The 16,822-nt window shown below is 37.0% G+C and overlaps 1 protein-coding gene across 1 annotated transcript in view; it reads left to right on the forward strand.

Annotated features, from left to right (window-relative positions):
• SPATA16 (spermatogenesis associated 16) overlaps positions 1 to 16,822 on the forward strand; it is a 272,485-nt gene that overhangs the window by 24,656 nt on the left and 231,007 nt on the right. The window contains 1 exon segment of the mRNA XM_052645324.1: positions 2 to 531. Coding sequence (XP_052501284.1) covers positions 2 to 531 — 530 coding nt within the window.

Genomic DNA, 16,822 nt, shown 5'->3' on the forward strand with positions numbered 1-16,822 from the left:
AGCAACAAAATGTCCACTTTAGCAAACCCGCCCAGCATCCTGGAAATGCCACAAGAGATTAAGAAAAGCTGTGGAGACAAACAGGTAGAAATCACAGTTGAAAGAATAAAAGTGGCAAAGAGTCTCAAAGAAAAACAAAGCAATGATTTAGAGAAAGTGGCCTTTAAACGGAAGGCAGAAGGTGACGAAAAGCCAGCTGGAAAGAAAGAGGCAAAAATAATAGAACTTGACAATCTGTTGATCACCATGCCCCTGCCTCATATACCCTTAAAGAATATCATGGATGTGGAGGTGAAGTTGGTCTACGTTGATGAAGAGAACGTGAGCTATGAGTTTGTAGAATCCTACCCGTCCACTGGGAATCAGCCAACATGCCGAGCTGCTGAAATAGTGGACCCTTTGCGTGGACCTAATTTCAGCGTTCTGCCTCAGATTGACAAATGGCTTCAGGTAGCCTTAAAGGATGCCAGTTCTTGCTACAGACAGAAGAAATATGCTGTGGCAGCAGGACAGTTCAGAACAGCACTGGAGGTATGGGGTAAGAGAAAACAGATTGGTGACAGTAAGCTGTGAAAGGGAAAGTTGTGATTACTGTGAGCCACTCTGATCATGCTGTAATGAAAATACAGTATGAAAATATTGAATATCAGGACTTTTTAGTCCTCAGTTTATACCAATACAATATGCCTGCAAATTAATATGCTTGTGTACACTCGACATATAGAAATCAGCCCCAAAGCATATTTCATGCTTTTTCCCTAACAAACACTGCAGTGAATAGTAACATATATTAAAATGCAGCTGGTTTTGCAATTTCAATGTACACCTATAAAAGCCTTAAAGTTTCAATACAATAGTAGTGGGTAGAATATAGATTCCCTAGAAATAGGCAGCTAATGAGGATATATATTATCCCCTTTTGATATGTAGTCTTCATGATTAAACATAACCATCTTACTTTTAGCATGGGCTGATAATTTATGCGTAATACTGATTGAAAACAAAATAACACCATTTCACCTTACCATCAAACTTCCCTTCCCCTCCTAGTGAGCTTTATGAATAATTATTTTTCTCTCTGTAAGCAGGTAAGTTGATCAATATTTTGGCATAAAGATTTAGCCCATGGGCTAATAGATGTAAGAATAAAACACAAAAAAAGGTCACAGGAAGAAATGCACCATCTTGTGACTCACTGAACTTATAAAAGGACCAAAGTATGCAGCTAGAACTCCTATTGGCTTGGCAATATTGGTGACTGCATATTTTAAAAAAATTTCAATGCATTTTATATATGTCTGGTGGCCACTGGAGATATCAAAAATGAGTTAAGACATGGTAGCTTCCCTCTAACAGTCTATGAGGGAGACAAACCAGTAAATAGTTAAATGGAAATGGTATTAAGGCATGACTCTTCCACCATGGAACCAGGGCCATGTGCAGGAGTCAAATGTGAGATTTTGTGATGAAGATTTAAAGAGTAAAGTGTTACTTCCAGTCTTAGTCACAGGTTAAAAATGACTACATCTACAATGAGTTATTAATGAACAATAGAAGAAAATGTGTCCCTAAATATTGAAAAACAAACCCTAGGCACAAAAAAAGAAGGCCCAAAGAGACATGAAGTGATGAGGTAGCATACAAACAGATGCATCTATAGATACTTCTGTCCTTATTAAGGGTCATTTACACAAGTCAAGAGTGGTGCACTTTGTTAACTTCTGAACTGTGTAAAAAGTGCCCCAAATTATTTTCAAAGCACTGAGAACCTTCTGCTGTTCTTTGAGCTAAAGACCAGAAGCTATTGACTGTGGAAAGGAAGCTAAGTGTAGACTCCAGGAAGAATCATGGGCACTTCTGCTAGGACTATTTTCAGCTGAAAATTTTGGGGGGGAAAGGACAGGGTTAAAGGTGTAATTCTATTATTGCAGGTTTAAAGGTGTAATTTTATCCTTTCCAGATAGAGGAAAAGAATTATTTTGGCAATGGGGGATAAAAGGCATAGAATAAGAAAGAACATAAACTTCAAATTAAGTCTAGTTAGAGAAGCAAAAGGTATTTGCATGAACTAGAAGAAAATATCGATTTTTTCCATAAATCCCAGTGTTCAGAATTGTAAAATTCGAATTCGGTTTTAATGACCCCGAGATGTGTAATTGTTCTGGAATATGCTTAAGTGTTTTGACTCTGTTGTGCACATTCTCTGTCTGTCTTTCCCTCTCTCTTACTGCCCCCCAACCTCCCGCTCTCTCAAGGGTTTTTAGGAAAGTGTTGGATGCTGACACTAATTACTGGTAATTAACAAAGGTAATTATTTTGAGACCAAAACTTAGCTTAGACATCTGGCCTAGCTTTTGTCTAATTATCCTGGGAGTTAACTTTTGAAATCTTACCTAGAATGTCTCTTAATAAACCAAAGTTACTAGGAATAGAAAAGATATTTAACCTTTTTAACTCTCCTTGCCTGAATTTAACTCCTATTGAATTTAATTGCTTCCATACTGAGTATTCTCAGGTATTACTTAATGCATCTGTTGCTTTTCCTTAGGTCCTACCATGACTAAGATAGGATGAATGACAGAGACCAAGGCATAATGATAAGGATCACACCTAAAAGATATATGCATCAATGAATATTTCAGTGTGTGAAGTTAGAATTAGGTTTGGCTGCAAATAACAAAAACCCAAATTACCTGTGTCAAAAGCAAGAGAGTTGTTGTTTATTTTCACATAAATGTTAGGTAGTCAAGGACTGGTACAGTAGGATCATCAGGTACCAGATTCTATTTTGTTCCCAAAGATGTGGCTGTGACCTCAGGATCCAAAATGACAGCTCCTGTTGGTTTTATCATGCCCACCTGCTAACCAGCCAGGAAAGGACAAAAGGAAGGAAAGAGTCACATTGTGTCCTTCTAAGCACACTTCAAGGGAAGTTGCACACACCATTTCCATTTTTTTATATTGACACAAATTTGGTCATGTGGCTGCACAGACCTACAAGAAATGCTGAAAAATACAGTTTTGATTCCCAATGGCCCTAACATTCAGGGGTCCTATTACTGATAAAGAAGGGGAGACTGGACGTGGCTGTTGAAGGATAACTAGCAACTCTCCTGTGATTATTATATGGGCGGGGAGGGCACTGTGAGGTATACAAAATGATTGGCATCTGAGTGGTACAGGTACAGAGTCAGGCTGTAGAAATACACAGAAGGCTGCTTGTGGTTTAAGGTATGACCATGAGAAGAAAAAGTGAAAACTAGGGAAAGGCACTAGAAATTTGTGGCTATTAATAGACACAATAATTTCCAACTCATCTAATAAATCCATTAGGAATGTTCTACTTCTATGTTAGTTTCCCTGTGCTTTTGACAAAATCTTAACTCCTTTTGTTTTTATAACATGGTAACTAGACAAGTAAATTCATGGTATTTTATAATGAATAAGATAAAATGATATGCAGTGATTCAGAAGATAACAGTTTAGCTTCCGAAAAGCAGCCAACTTTAATCTTTCAGGATTTCAGAACATAGGAGGCATTTATTTAAATGTGCTTGATGAAACTAATTCTGTGACTAGCTCTCAATCTTTGCTAAAATCAGTCATATTTGCTCCTGTGTTTGAAATCACAGCAGAAAACATACCAGATGGGCAAAAGGTATAAACTGAAAGATAAAAAACATACATTCATGTGAAATCACAGTTTTATGCCTAGATGCTATTACCTATAATTTTTAAGGAACAACTATATAAATTCCCCCTCTATTAAAATGTTACAGATTCTATTAAAAAATAAAGACATTGGCCTCATAGGCCAATGAGGCACATTAGGCAATACACACTATTTCCAATAAATTGCTTGTTGTTCAGTTGCTAAGTCATGTCTGACTCTTTGTGACCCCATAGACTGCGGCACTAAGCACAGCACACAGCCTGCAGCATGCCAGGCTTTCCTTTCCTTCACTGTCTCCTGGAGTTTGCTAAAATTCATGTCCATTGAGTTGGTGATGCTATATAACCATCCAGTGAACTTCCTGGCAAATTTAGAAGAGATTAATTCATAAACATTCTAGTTGAACTTTTTATTAGCAAACACCATAAGGGTTTTGCTAATAGGAAAACTTAAAGATCTGGGAATGTACTAATCACATTTTTGTCATTTATAAGAAAAGCACTCAAATTATGAAGTCTAATAATTTTGTGGCATGCAAACTAAACAATGCCATCATTTCAGCCTTACTCATAGGATCTTAGTAACTCAAAGGCTTCCACCTTTTGAAGTAGAACAGACCTATACACACCCTTCAAGAGATGCAGCTTCAAACAATCCCACTGAACCAGCCAAAGAACATAGAGCACAACCTCCCTCACCAAATGGAATTTTCAATCCCGATTTCATCATGCAGGAACTCCTTAAGGTGCTTTTTTTCTTAATATCTTGGTGCTCCAGTCACTGTTCTGTGAAGTTAGAGTAATAACTCACATTTATGGAGCTCTTTCTATGTGTCAGGTATTATATTTTACATCCTGGGAATATTTACATTCAATGTTACATTTTATTCTCACAATAAGCATATGAGATGAAACTATTATTCTTTTATGCTAATGAGAAAACTAAGGGATAGAAAGGTTAAATCACCTGCTCAAGGATCAACAGCTAGAAGTGGTAGTGCCAGGGACTAAACCAAGGCGATCTGGTTCAGAGCTCACCACCTTAACCGCTATGCCCTTGCTACCCTAAGTGAGGGTTTGTGAGAAATACAGAACTTTGTGCCAGACCTGCAGAATCAGGATCTGGATTTTAAGAGATCCCAAATGGTCCTGGTACACATAGCAATTCAAGGAGATGAGATGAGAATTGCACTCTCTGAGATGCTGACACTGCACAAATTTGCCCTAAAATGAAAACTTTACAGTTTGGTCTCCGACTTAAAATGCTTTATGCCCCTTGCTCATTTCATAGGAGGGCTTCTCTGAGTAGTTCAGTTGGTAAAGAATCTGCCTGCAATGCAGAAGACCTTGGTTCGATTCCTGGGTCAGGAAGATCTGCTGGAGAAGGGATAGGCTACCCACTCCAATACTTTGGCCACCTGATGTGAAGAACTGACTCGTTGGAAAGACCCTGATGTTGGGAAAGATTGAAGGCAGGAGGAGAAGGGGACGACAGAGGATGAGATGGTTGGATGGCATCACCGACTCAATGGACATGAGTCTGAGCAAACCCTGGGAGTTGGTGATGGACAGGGAAACCTGGCATGCTGCAGTTTATGGGGTCACAGGAGTTGGACATGACTGAGCGACTGAACTGCACTGTATTTCATAGGAAAGAATTTCCTTTTAAGCATTTTTCTCTAACAATTGTGTGGAATTTGGGATTTCAAGGACCTTAATTTTTTTTTTTAAGTTGGAGAGGTGAAAGGATTGACCTCGTATTTGTACTGTGCAAGAATATCACAAAAATAGATATCATTATATTATTTCATTAAAATTCCATTATTTCATTAAAATATGGAGCAGTTTAACACCAAAAAAGAAAATAGAAAGGGCATACTCTCAAAATAGGGCATACTCTCAGAATGAAGGGTATTTTAAAAATAGATTATAATTCAACTTCATGAAAAGTTGACTAAATTGTCTTTTTTTTTTTTTTCATTGCCCCTTAGATCAATAAAGTACTGGTCTGAGAACCAGTTTTTGAGAATCACTCTTCTAGAACACATTTCCTTTATGGTAAACATTAAGTATCCAGGACAATTGAACCCACACCAGGGCCTTCTTATGAGATTACTTCCAGTGTAATGGAATTTGGTATGAGGCAGGTCCATTTTGGAGCCCATCCAAAGGGGCTTATTTAATGAAGTAGCCAAGATATCTCATTATAGGGCCGCCTCACCTATAATTGCTCTAAGAATAATTCTGTAGCAAATCTCTAGGGCATGAAAATGTGGACATCCCAGAAAGCTTAATTTAAATGGATTCTAACACAAATAGTTCCTAGTCAACATAACCAAGAAATCGAGAGTTCACCAAATTCATGGAGTGCCCTGGAGCTAGCTGTTTTTTTACCCATCTGTGGATCTGCAAAGGGATTCAGAATTCATTTCTTAAACTCCTGCTAGGGCTGAGATCAAATTCTTGTGTCCTAATTTCATATCTGAATATCTTTACTTTCTTGCTTTTCATTCTTAACAGTTTATAAAAGTTGTATAGGAGTATTATTTCTTTAAAAAAGCAGATTCTGATATGTGGGGGTCTGTGATGGAACATCCAGATTCCTCATTTCAAATGAGCTCCAAATGATGTCCATGTCTCTGGTCCAGGGATCACTCAAGTAGCAGAGATTTATGCCACACACTGGTAGGTTTGCAGATGCCTGCCATGGTCTAGGCAGTAAGCACTTGCAGATATCTAGCTCACATAACCTTAAGTGGCCATGAGGGTCCAGAGCTGTTAGAGTACTGTATTTGGAGTCAGATTATCTGTTTAATGCTGCTTCTGGTACCCACTTGCTCTGTGACTTTGAGCAACTTTCTAAACCTCTTAAAACACTATTAAGCAGGAATGGTAAGAACTAAAGACTAATCACAAGATGCTTTCACACAGACTGCTTGTTGGAAAACATGATGAGCTCAAAATACGTGTTCAGGTTGTCATTTTATTTCTTTGTACAGTATGTATTCAACTTAAAACTTTAATGCCCCAAAGGATTTTGTCCAGTTCAGTAGTTTATCATCATTTTAACCCATATCCTTTTTTCCTTTAATTAACATTAAAATTTCATAGTTTCTGTTAAAAACTATATTTAATCAAAGCAAGGGACCAAAATAATTCACTGCTTTTTACTTTATTTTATACCTTTTTAGAAGAAATAATTAAATCAAACACTATTTTGAACTATTAACCGCTTCTGACAAACTTTCACTTAAATGCTCAAATTGTCATGCTAGAAGCAGTTCATTTTGTTCTTAGTTCTTACATATAAAGTGATTTGAACTCTGTCTGGTAAGATCAGAATTGAACATTTCAGTTTCTATCGTGATTGTTGCCATCTTTGTTCCATCCGGAGGCATCATATAATTAATTAATGATAAAAATATGTTTTAAGTGCTAGTAAATTTACAAAGCAGGAAAATACAAAACAAATGCCTCTGTTAATCGCCAAAGTAAAATAAAAAAATTAGATATATCTCTATAAGTAAGCACTAATGAAATAAAAATAATCTCTACAAGAGCAAGATCTGTCATTGTAAGAAAAAGGTATGTTAACACCCCTAACATTCACTGGCTGTTTCAGCCTGACGTAGCAGTACATGCAGGGGATACAAATATATTTAAAACTTAGACCCTGCCCTCAAGGAGGTTTTCCCATTGTGGTAGAGTGTCAGGGAGAGAGGTGACTGGGAAAATTTTTCTATAAATAAGACTACAATATAATCTGTATCACATTTGTGAATGAAAGAAGAATCACATTTCATATAGAAATATTATAAACTTTGGAAATTCCTGACATAATTTCAATCACCTAGAAGTGATATTAAATATACTTGTATGGGGTGCCCAAACTCACTCTCAGAGAGCCTGAGATACAACTGTCTGGGGTTCAGACCATGATTGTGCTTGGGGCAGTGGTATTTTTAAGTACCTAGAATAGTTAAAAACAGTTGAGAACTGCTAGCATAGACAATCTTTCTTTTTCACAATTACCTACAATTGATGTTAACCCATGTGTGCTTTTTAAAAGGGAATTAAGAGAAATAATATCTAAACATTCTAAAGCTGTTATAAAGCATCAATTAAAAAGGTAAATATTATTGTCTTGAAAATTTATTCTTTGGAAATTAATATTTAAAACAATCTTCTCATATTCACTGAAAAAGCAAATGAACTTAATGACTACTTTTCTATTAACACTAATAAAATAGGTTGATACTAAACACCAGTCAGTGGTTGGTTAGAATGTTTCTCTAAATTAATCCCTTTAGTGATTATCTCACAAAAAATAATTATTAATCCATAGGAAGCTGAGCAAGATCTCTTTAGTGAACAGGATCATTTTCATAGTTTATGAGTTGTTGTTAGGGGTTTGTTTCAGATTTCAGTAAATGTTAGTGTATTTTTAAATGCAGTTAATTCTGCTTACACTGTTGTAAATAAAAACTCAACCAACTCACTCACTGAAACCTTGCACAACCCTAAATCGTAATTCAACCTGATGATTCCATGTTGAGGCTCACACACATTAAAAACAAATTATTCTTATCCAAATATTGGGTAATATTGCCCAACATTTCTCTCACTATCTAACTTTCTAAATTTTTTGCAAGGCTTCCCAAGCTAGATACAGTTGAAAACAGCAATATTTTCTTTCCCCTACTCCTTTCCAGACTTCATACACAACACAGTGTGATGTTTAAATAGACTCTGCATGTACTAAGCATATGAGATTCACTTAAATTTGTTCACAGGAATGTAGCACAGAGTAAGGTTGTGGTTACTCTTTTGATTCAGATTATCTAGAAGAAAATTAGGAAACAAAACTTTTACTTAATCACCTAGTTCACCTATTCTGTTGCCTCATTTGAGAGTCACTAAAATAGAGAAGAACTTTCTTTCCACCTGAGAGACGATTCTATCAGAGAATAGGATATAGACAGGCAGGGTGTAATACAGAAAGGGAAACAAATTTTCATTACATGGTCTCAGTATGGTTTCCCTATTGAATGAATTGTTATGAATACCAAGAACATTGGATTCATACATACTTGAATGCTACCAATGTATATTTTATATCCAGAAAGAAATAACTTCTGGAGAACTTGTTTTAGGCTATGCTGCTGATGATGTTTCAAGTTATGCTACTAATCTATTAGTAATTAATCACTGATTTTGTGGGATAAAATTTACCAAGAAATCATCCACAAGTTAAGTGACTACTTCCTTACTACTTTCTATCTTGTTGGGTGATGTGGTGGTAAGACCATAGTATATGACAGGGATTTGGTTCTCAAGGAATTCAGATTCAAGCTTTAGACAGAAGTTCTATAACTGTAAGAAAATTAGAAATCTATCAAGTGTTCATGATATGCAATGGCCGTGTAGAACAAAGGTTTAGGATGAGAACATTTGATGAAGTTTGTGATACACATCTATGAGCATGAACTCTGGCAGATACATCACCTATACTAACACTTCTAATTCTCACAGTAACCCAGTGAGTTGAGAACTATTATTATTCTCTATTAAGGATAAAAAGATAAGAATGCATAAAGTACTCATGGAAATGCTAAGAGGATGTGGGGTGAATTTAAAAGTTTGAATGATCCTGGAAAAAAAAAAAAAAAAAAGAACCAGAATGGAAAACTGGGAATGGTAGAGGGGACAGAAACAGAGTGCAATATTTGAGATAAACATTATCAGTAGGATGGAGAACTTGAGGAAGGAAGCATGAAACTGAATAAGGACAGCAAAGAGATGGGCAGGCCAGAGGAAGGCATTATTATAAAATAAGGGTGAAGCAATAAAGCCAGATACAGGATGGTCTTAAAAACCAGGCAGAGAACATTGGAATTGGCATTAAAGGCAATAAGTGAGTTCTAGGATAGAAAAGTAACAATGTAAAAAAAAAAAAAAAAGAAGGATTGGGAATTAGTGAAAAAAAATATTGAGTAGTTACTACTTTATCAACACTATGATGCTTACCACAAGATCTACAAGGAAGTATAAGATTTCAATTCCAATATTATTGTTCTTTATCCTTTCTTCAGCTACATCTGTAATATAACTATACTCTTCTTATGGTAGCCATTTTATTTGCCATGATCCAAGTATTGATTTTAGGGGGAAACAGTCGGGAGGATGAAGGAACTAGAGAGGAACTAAAGGAACTAAAGAGAGAAACTAAGGAACTAAAAAGAGAAAACGCTGGGGTAAAACAGGAACGTATGGAGTGTTATGGTGGACAGGGAGGCCTGGCGTGCTGTGATTCATGGGGTCGCAAAGAGTCGGACACGACTGAGCGACTGAACTGAACTGATGGTAGAAAAGGCTTTCCTAGTGGCTCAGATGGTAAAGAATCTGCCTACATGCAGGAGACCTGGGTTCGACCCCTGGGTTGGGAAGATCCTCTGGAGGAGGGCACGGCCACTCACTCCAGTATTCTTGCCTGGAGAATCCCCATGGACAGAGGAGCCTGAAAGGCTATAGTCCATTGGGTCGCAAAGAGTCAGACATGCCTGAGCAACTAAGCACATCATGGTAGAAAGTCCAAGGCTAAACAGGAGAAGTAAAGCTAGAAGAGCTAGTAGGTAGCCAGGAGGCAATGAGTACCCTGTCAAGATCTTGGACATTATTCAGTAAATAACAGGAGGTCTCCCAAAAGGATTAATGTGGGGAATGGGAGTGTCAACTACATGTTTATTTTTGTTACATCACTCTAGTGTATGTAGACAACAAAGACTGTCCTCTGTCTCTGGGTTATATCTTATTACTGGACAGGAAGAAGAGGTTTCATGAATTGAGGGTAATTTGAGAGAATTTCTGTATTTTTTAATTGAATTGAAAGCAGTGGGAGAATTTGAGAAAGACTGGATAGACAACAGAGACAAATTAGACAAAAGACTAAATACTCGAGGCTTCCCTCAGAAGAGGGACCATGAATTCACAGTGACAGCAAACTGCAAAGTTATGTGATTTTCAACAATGTGTCTCTGAGCATCCAAAAATTTTCATTGACTGAAGGCTTGAGGTTTTGATAAAATGGATGAGAGGGCAGGATTATTGTGATTAGTGATGACAGAATGGTCATCATAATGGACTATGGCTCTCAGCTGGGCAGGAAAGGACAGAATAGAGGGGGTGCAATGGTCCAGGGACTGACAGTTAAAGGAAAGGCTCTTGAGGATAAAAGAGTGAAGGAGCTGAAAACCTAGGAGGTTTGGTCAAAGAGTAGTCCTGGAGTGTAAGATTTGAGAGATGAAGTTCCATGAGATTGGGTTACTCAATGAGAGTTCAGGAGTTTCAAAAAAAATGAGAAGGCAGGATATTAGATGAGTCACTCTCACAGCTGGATATTGAATATCTGAAGTCACTCAGGATGATTCTGGGACAAAGAGCAAAGAGGAGCCAAAATCCAGGTGTCAAATCTTAGTAAATGTGAGGAAATAGTCATGACTCTGATAGAGTTATGATAGAACAGCTAGATGACGTGTTTGTGTGTGTGTGTGTGTGTGTGTGACACTATGCTAAAGGACAGGCTCAGCAAGCCTTAGTCTGAAAGAAAAGAAGTGGAAAGAGGGTTTTCATGCCCAGGAAAGTTAAGGGTCATTTTCTGATTTTGGTTACTTGTACCTCTACTGTGTCCTTTTCTCCCGTGTATGTACAACACTAATCACTAAGCAAAAGGCAGTAAGAGTTATTAGAATTACGTAAACTGCTACAATGATAAATTGCTTTTATAATACACCCTTAAAGTTAGTCAGCAAGGTTGTTTTTATATCTTGGCATGTTCATTTATATTTATGGGATTTTCTCTTTTTTTTTGATACTAGGACTTATTGAATAATTGTTTTTGACTACTTTAGGAGGAAATATCGGAAAAGGCAATGGCAACCCACTCCAGTACTCTTGCCTGGAAAATCCCATGGGCGTAGGAGCCTGGTGGGCTGCCATCTATGGGGTCTCACAGAGTCGGACACGACTGAAGCAACTTAGCAGCAGTAGCAGCAGCAGGAGGAAATATATCAATACATATGCATATAGAGATAAGCACATCTTTTTAATAAAGGGATTATCCTAATCTGAGTGCTTAAAAAATTAGAATATTGATAAATAAGAATTCTCAGTAGTTTTATTAACATTGTGTGTGTGTGTATGTGTGTGTGTGCGTGCACGCGCATATACTGTGTGTTTTTAGTATACTCTATTTGGGATGTTTCCTATAGTACTGGCTTTGCGATAGGGTGGTAATTATGCACTGGCATGAAGATTTTAAACAACAAATACATGTTCTTAAATACCAAACATAATGGTGAAAAATGAAAACTAATGTAACGGTCAACATTCACACCTTCTGATGCCTTCATAAGGTGTGAATGTTGAAAGCTAGTAACCTCATACCACTTGGTTCTTTTGTTTTTATTTTAATTGTTTTTTTTTTTTTAAATTTTAAAATCTTTAATTCTTACATGTGTTCCCAAACATGAACCCCCCTCCCACCTCTCTCCCCATAACATCTCTGTGGGTCATCCCCATGCACCAGCCCCAAGCATGCTGTATCCTGCGTCAGACATAGACTAGCGATTCAATTCTTACATGATAGTATGCATGATAGAATGCCATTCTCCCATATCATCCCACCCTCTCCCTCTCCCTCTGAGTCCAAAAGTCCGTTATAGACAGCTGCGTCTTTTTTCCTGTCTTGCATACAGGGTCATCATTGCCATCTTTCTAAATTCCATATATATGTGTTAGTATACTGTATTGGTGTTTTTCTTTCTGGCTTACTTCACTCTGTATAATCGGCTCAAGTTTCGTCCATCTCATCAGAACTGATTCAAATGAATTCTTTTTAATGGCTGAGTAATACTCCATTGTGTATATGTACCACTGCTTTCTTATCCATTCATCTGCTGATGGACATCTAGGTTGTTTCCATGTCCTGGCTATTATAAACAGTGCTGCGATGAACATTGGGGTACATGTGTCTCTTTCAATTCTGGTTTCCTCGGTGTGTATGCCCAGCAGTGGGATTGCTGGGTCATAAGGGAGTTCTATTTGCAATTTTTTAAGGAATCTCCACACTGTTCTCCATAGTGGCTGTACTAGTTTGCATTCCCACCAACAGTGTAGGAGGGTTCCCTTTTCTCCACACCCTCTCCAGCATTTATTGCTTGCAGATTTTTGGATCGCGGCCATTCTGACTGGTGTGAAGTGGTACCTCATTGAGGTTTTGATTTGCATTTCTCTGATAATGAGTGATGTTGAGCATCTTTTCATGTGTTTGTTAGCCATCCGTATGTCTTCTTTGGAGAAATGTCTATTTAGTTCTTTGGCCCATTTTTTGATTGGGTCGTTTATTTTTCTGGAATTGAGCTGCATAAGTTGCTTGTATATTTTTGAGATTAGTTGTTTGTCAGTTGCTTCATTTGCTATTATTTTCTCCCATTCAGAAGGCTGTCTTTTCACCTTGCTGATATTTTCCTTTGTTGTGCAGAAGCTTTTAATTTTAATTAGATCCCATTTGTTTATTTTTGCTTTTATTTCCAGAATTCTGGGAGGTGGATCATAGAGGATCCTGCTGTGATTTATGTCTGAGAGTGTTTTGCCTATGTTCTCCTCTAGGAGTTTTATAGTTTCTGGTCTTACATTTAGATCTTTAATCCATTTTGAGTTTATTTTTGTGTGTGGTGTTAGAAAGTGATCTAGTTTCATTCTTTTACAAGTGGTTGACCAGTTTTCCCAGCACCACTTGTTAAAGAGATTGTCTTTACTCCATTGTATTGTTTTCTTAACTTTAAAACTTCACTCAGCAATGGCCCAAACAAAAGATACCTGAAATATAAAGTAGATCAGCCCTGATCTAAATCTCGTTAGGAATGAAGGAAATGCCCTACTGTGTGCATGCCTTATGGAAGCAGCAATCAAGCATATCCACTTAAACAAAAGAAGTAAGTAAAATATTATAATCTCTTAACGCCAGAGATACATATCAGCTTAGAGTACAGGAAGCCGTTGTTGGCTCCATGGACCTGCTCAGCATTTCTGGCTCCCATAGAGAGTCATCCTCATGGCTATGTTAAAATTGTGTTATTGCATTTTTATTTCTGCATTAGTGGCATGAATACTGAGGGTGTATTCTAAAGCAGGTTCCTATCAGTAAGTGATTAATTTAGGCAGAATTCTCAGAGGTGACATCCAGGGAACAGGATCTTACGTGTGGGGATGTCCATTAATGGCATCACGCAGTTGTAGCACTGCCATTAGTTAATTCAGGCTGCCAAAGGAGGAATGTCAAAAAATGAAAAGGAATGCCAAAGGCTTAGCTGAAGCTGGAGGGAAGTGTAGGTGGCCGTGATGGGTTTTTGACCTCCACTTAAGTGCACCCTGATGACAGTAACATGCACAGTGGAATCCTTGGGTCAATCATCAGCTCACTGCCACACATCATGACTCTCTCTAGTGTGAGGTGGGCCACTCACTGCATTCGGATTATATATTTGAAGTTTCTCACTTTTCTGAATAGGTAATATATTCATATAGTTCAAAATTTAAGAGGTATAAAATAGTATGCAAATGACTCCTTTCTAGCCCTCTCCTCCAGCCAGCCAATTTCCCTCTAAATGGGCAATCATTGCTTATCTTTTAAGTTAATAAATGCAAGCAATATGGAAGTACATATTCTTTCTGCAACTTTATTTTTTTTACTTAGAAATAAGTCTTAGATGCTGTTTTATATCAGCATGTATTTCCCCATCTTATTCGTTGCCTAGTATTTCAGTATATGGAAGATGCATATTCTCCATTGATGAAGATCTGGATTGCTTCCAATGTTTTGTTCTTAGAAATAGTGCTGTAATTAATAACCTTGTGCACATGTCATTTTGAATGAATGCAGGCAGGTCTGTAGGAGACATTTCTCACACCAGAATCTAAGAGTTTGCACATTTGAAATTTCAATAAATACTGCCAAGCTACACTTCCATCAGCTTTGCATAAGAAGACTTATTTTTCTTTATTCTCACCAAACCAGTATGTTATCCAATTTTTAATCTTTTCCAAAATAATAGCCTTTTTAAAATCAGTAAAAATAAATTTTCATTTCTTTTACTGTGTATGAGTTGAGAATCTTTTACTATGTCTAAGCACCATTGGCTTTTCTGTGTATTTCTGTGCTATAAACTCCAAATTTCTAATGCGCTGTTGGTGTTGTCTTGGAGTGTGATGGTTTTAAATTCAAAACAAGTCTGAAAAGTACCTTGTGGGCAAGTAAGTTTTCCCCTATATAATTCTGGTGATTCTTTGCAGAGTAGGAGAAAATGACTTCTTTTAATTCGCATTGGATTATAAGCTTGCATTAGAGCACAATTACCATCCTTTAGGAGTGCCAATGCTGACCTGATTGGCCATTTCTTACAGTGTGAGGTAAATGTCTTTAAAATGAAGTGCATGCTCATATTTTCAAGAAATGGGAGAGTAGTTAAGCAATAACATTTAGAAAAAAATATTCCTAGTCCATAAAAATCAGAAAGCTCTTTATTATTAGTAGTAAGGTTCTTGTATAAAAGCATAATTTCTCTTAGACACTGTAAAATTTTTGGCCCTTTAGGAATTGTGTATTATTTGAAATTGTAATATTTTAGATTTTGATGTTTCTAATACATGAGGTCTAGTGTTATCATCTCTCCTAGAAAATCCTTAGAGGGAAAATAAACATGCTACCTAGCTTAAGGTAGATTTCACCTAGAATATTCATCTAATAATGTGTTTTATAGGTAGCATATGGTAGTGCTGTTATATGAATTCTGGATGAATTTTTCCTTGTTAAAATTTGTTGAAAGTGTTATATTTTAATTAGTGTCTGGTGTAAACCATTGATTTCAAATAGATGTGATTTCAAACAATGTGATTCCTCCTATTTCGTATTTATTTTAGAACAAGAAACAAAGAGACTGTCAATAATGGCTTGGTCAATAATAATACCCAACTTGGAATTCCCGCTGACTGGTGGGAGTGATTTGATAGAAAAGCCATTTGTCTTCCATGATATCACTGCTGAACTTTGAGTGGTAACTACCTCCAGGATTACTGTTTTAAGAAAATATCTGAAATCTATAGATGGATTATAGATACACAGGTGACTTTGAAATTATTTTTATTCCTTCTTCATCTCTAAGATACAATGGAGAGAAGAAACATTTCTATGCCCAGCCAAAAAAAAAAGTTTTCTATTGTCCTGAAATTCCTTCTATTCACTTAGAGGTTTAGTCTTAACTCTTGATTTTCTCTGTTGTTTGTGTACTTAAGTCAGCATTTTTAACTGGTTGATGTCTGCCAGCTATTTACTTACTACACCTCTTTCGGTTCTCACAACCACCCAAAGAAGCAGGATTATCATTAGACCCATTTTGCAGATAAAAAAAATTAAGGCTCTGGGAAGTCAAATAACTTGCTTAAGATCACCTGTTAGTAGTAGAATTAGAGCCAGAACTTTGGACTATGTGCTCCAAATACACTGTAACTATAATCATTATGTAATGCTGCCTACTCAGTAGTTGAGCCACTTTTCAAATAAATTCCAACATTGAACCATGAGTGGTATTCCAAATATTTTATAATCAACATAGCCAAATCACAGCCTAATCATTAAAAGGGCATACACTAATGAACAGATGCCTACAACCAATGGCTGAATATGAGCTCAATAAATTAGAAAAATCAAGTGGAAATGTTCTGAGGTGGCTATGAAGGGCCCATTACTCACCCCTGTGACCTGCCCATCACAGGAAGAAGCTCATTCCATCCTCACTTCTCCTTCCAACTCCCATTTCACAGAAATGGGTGTTTGATTTAAAAAAAAGAAAAACTCTCGTAAAGTCACATAATGTATTTATCAATACATGATCCAATAGATCATGTACTCTTTTACTAGTACTCTTTGTGATTAACTAGAGCTGAAGATATAAAGCTAAAGTCCCTTGGACTTCAAGGAGATCAAACCAGTCAACCCTAAATGAAATCAACCCTTTATTAACTGAAACGACTGATGCTGAAGCTGAAGCTGAAGCTCCAATACTTTGGCCATCTGATGGGAAGAGCTGACTCATTA

This window comes from Budorcas taxicolor, chromosome 1, assembly GCF_023091745.1.
Source record: "Budorcas taxicolor isolate Tak-1 chromosome 1, Takin1.1, whole genome shotgun sequence".
Lineage (NCBI taxonomy): Eukaryota > Metazoa > Chordata > Mammalia > Artiodactyla > Bovidae > Budorcas > Budorcas taxicolor.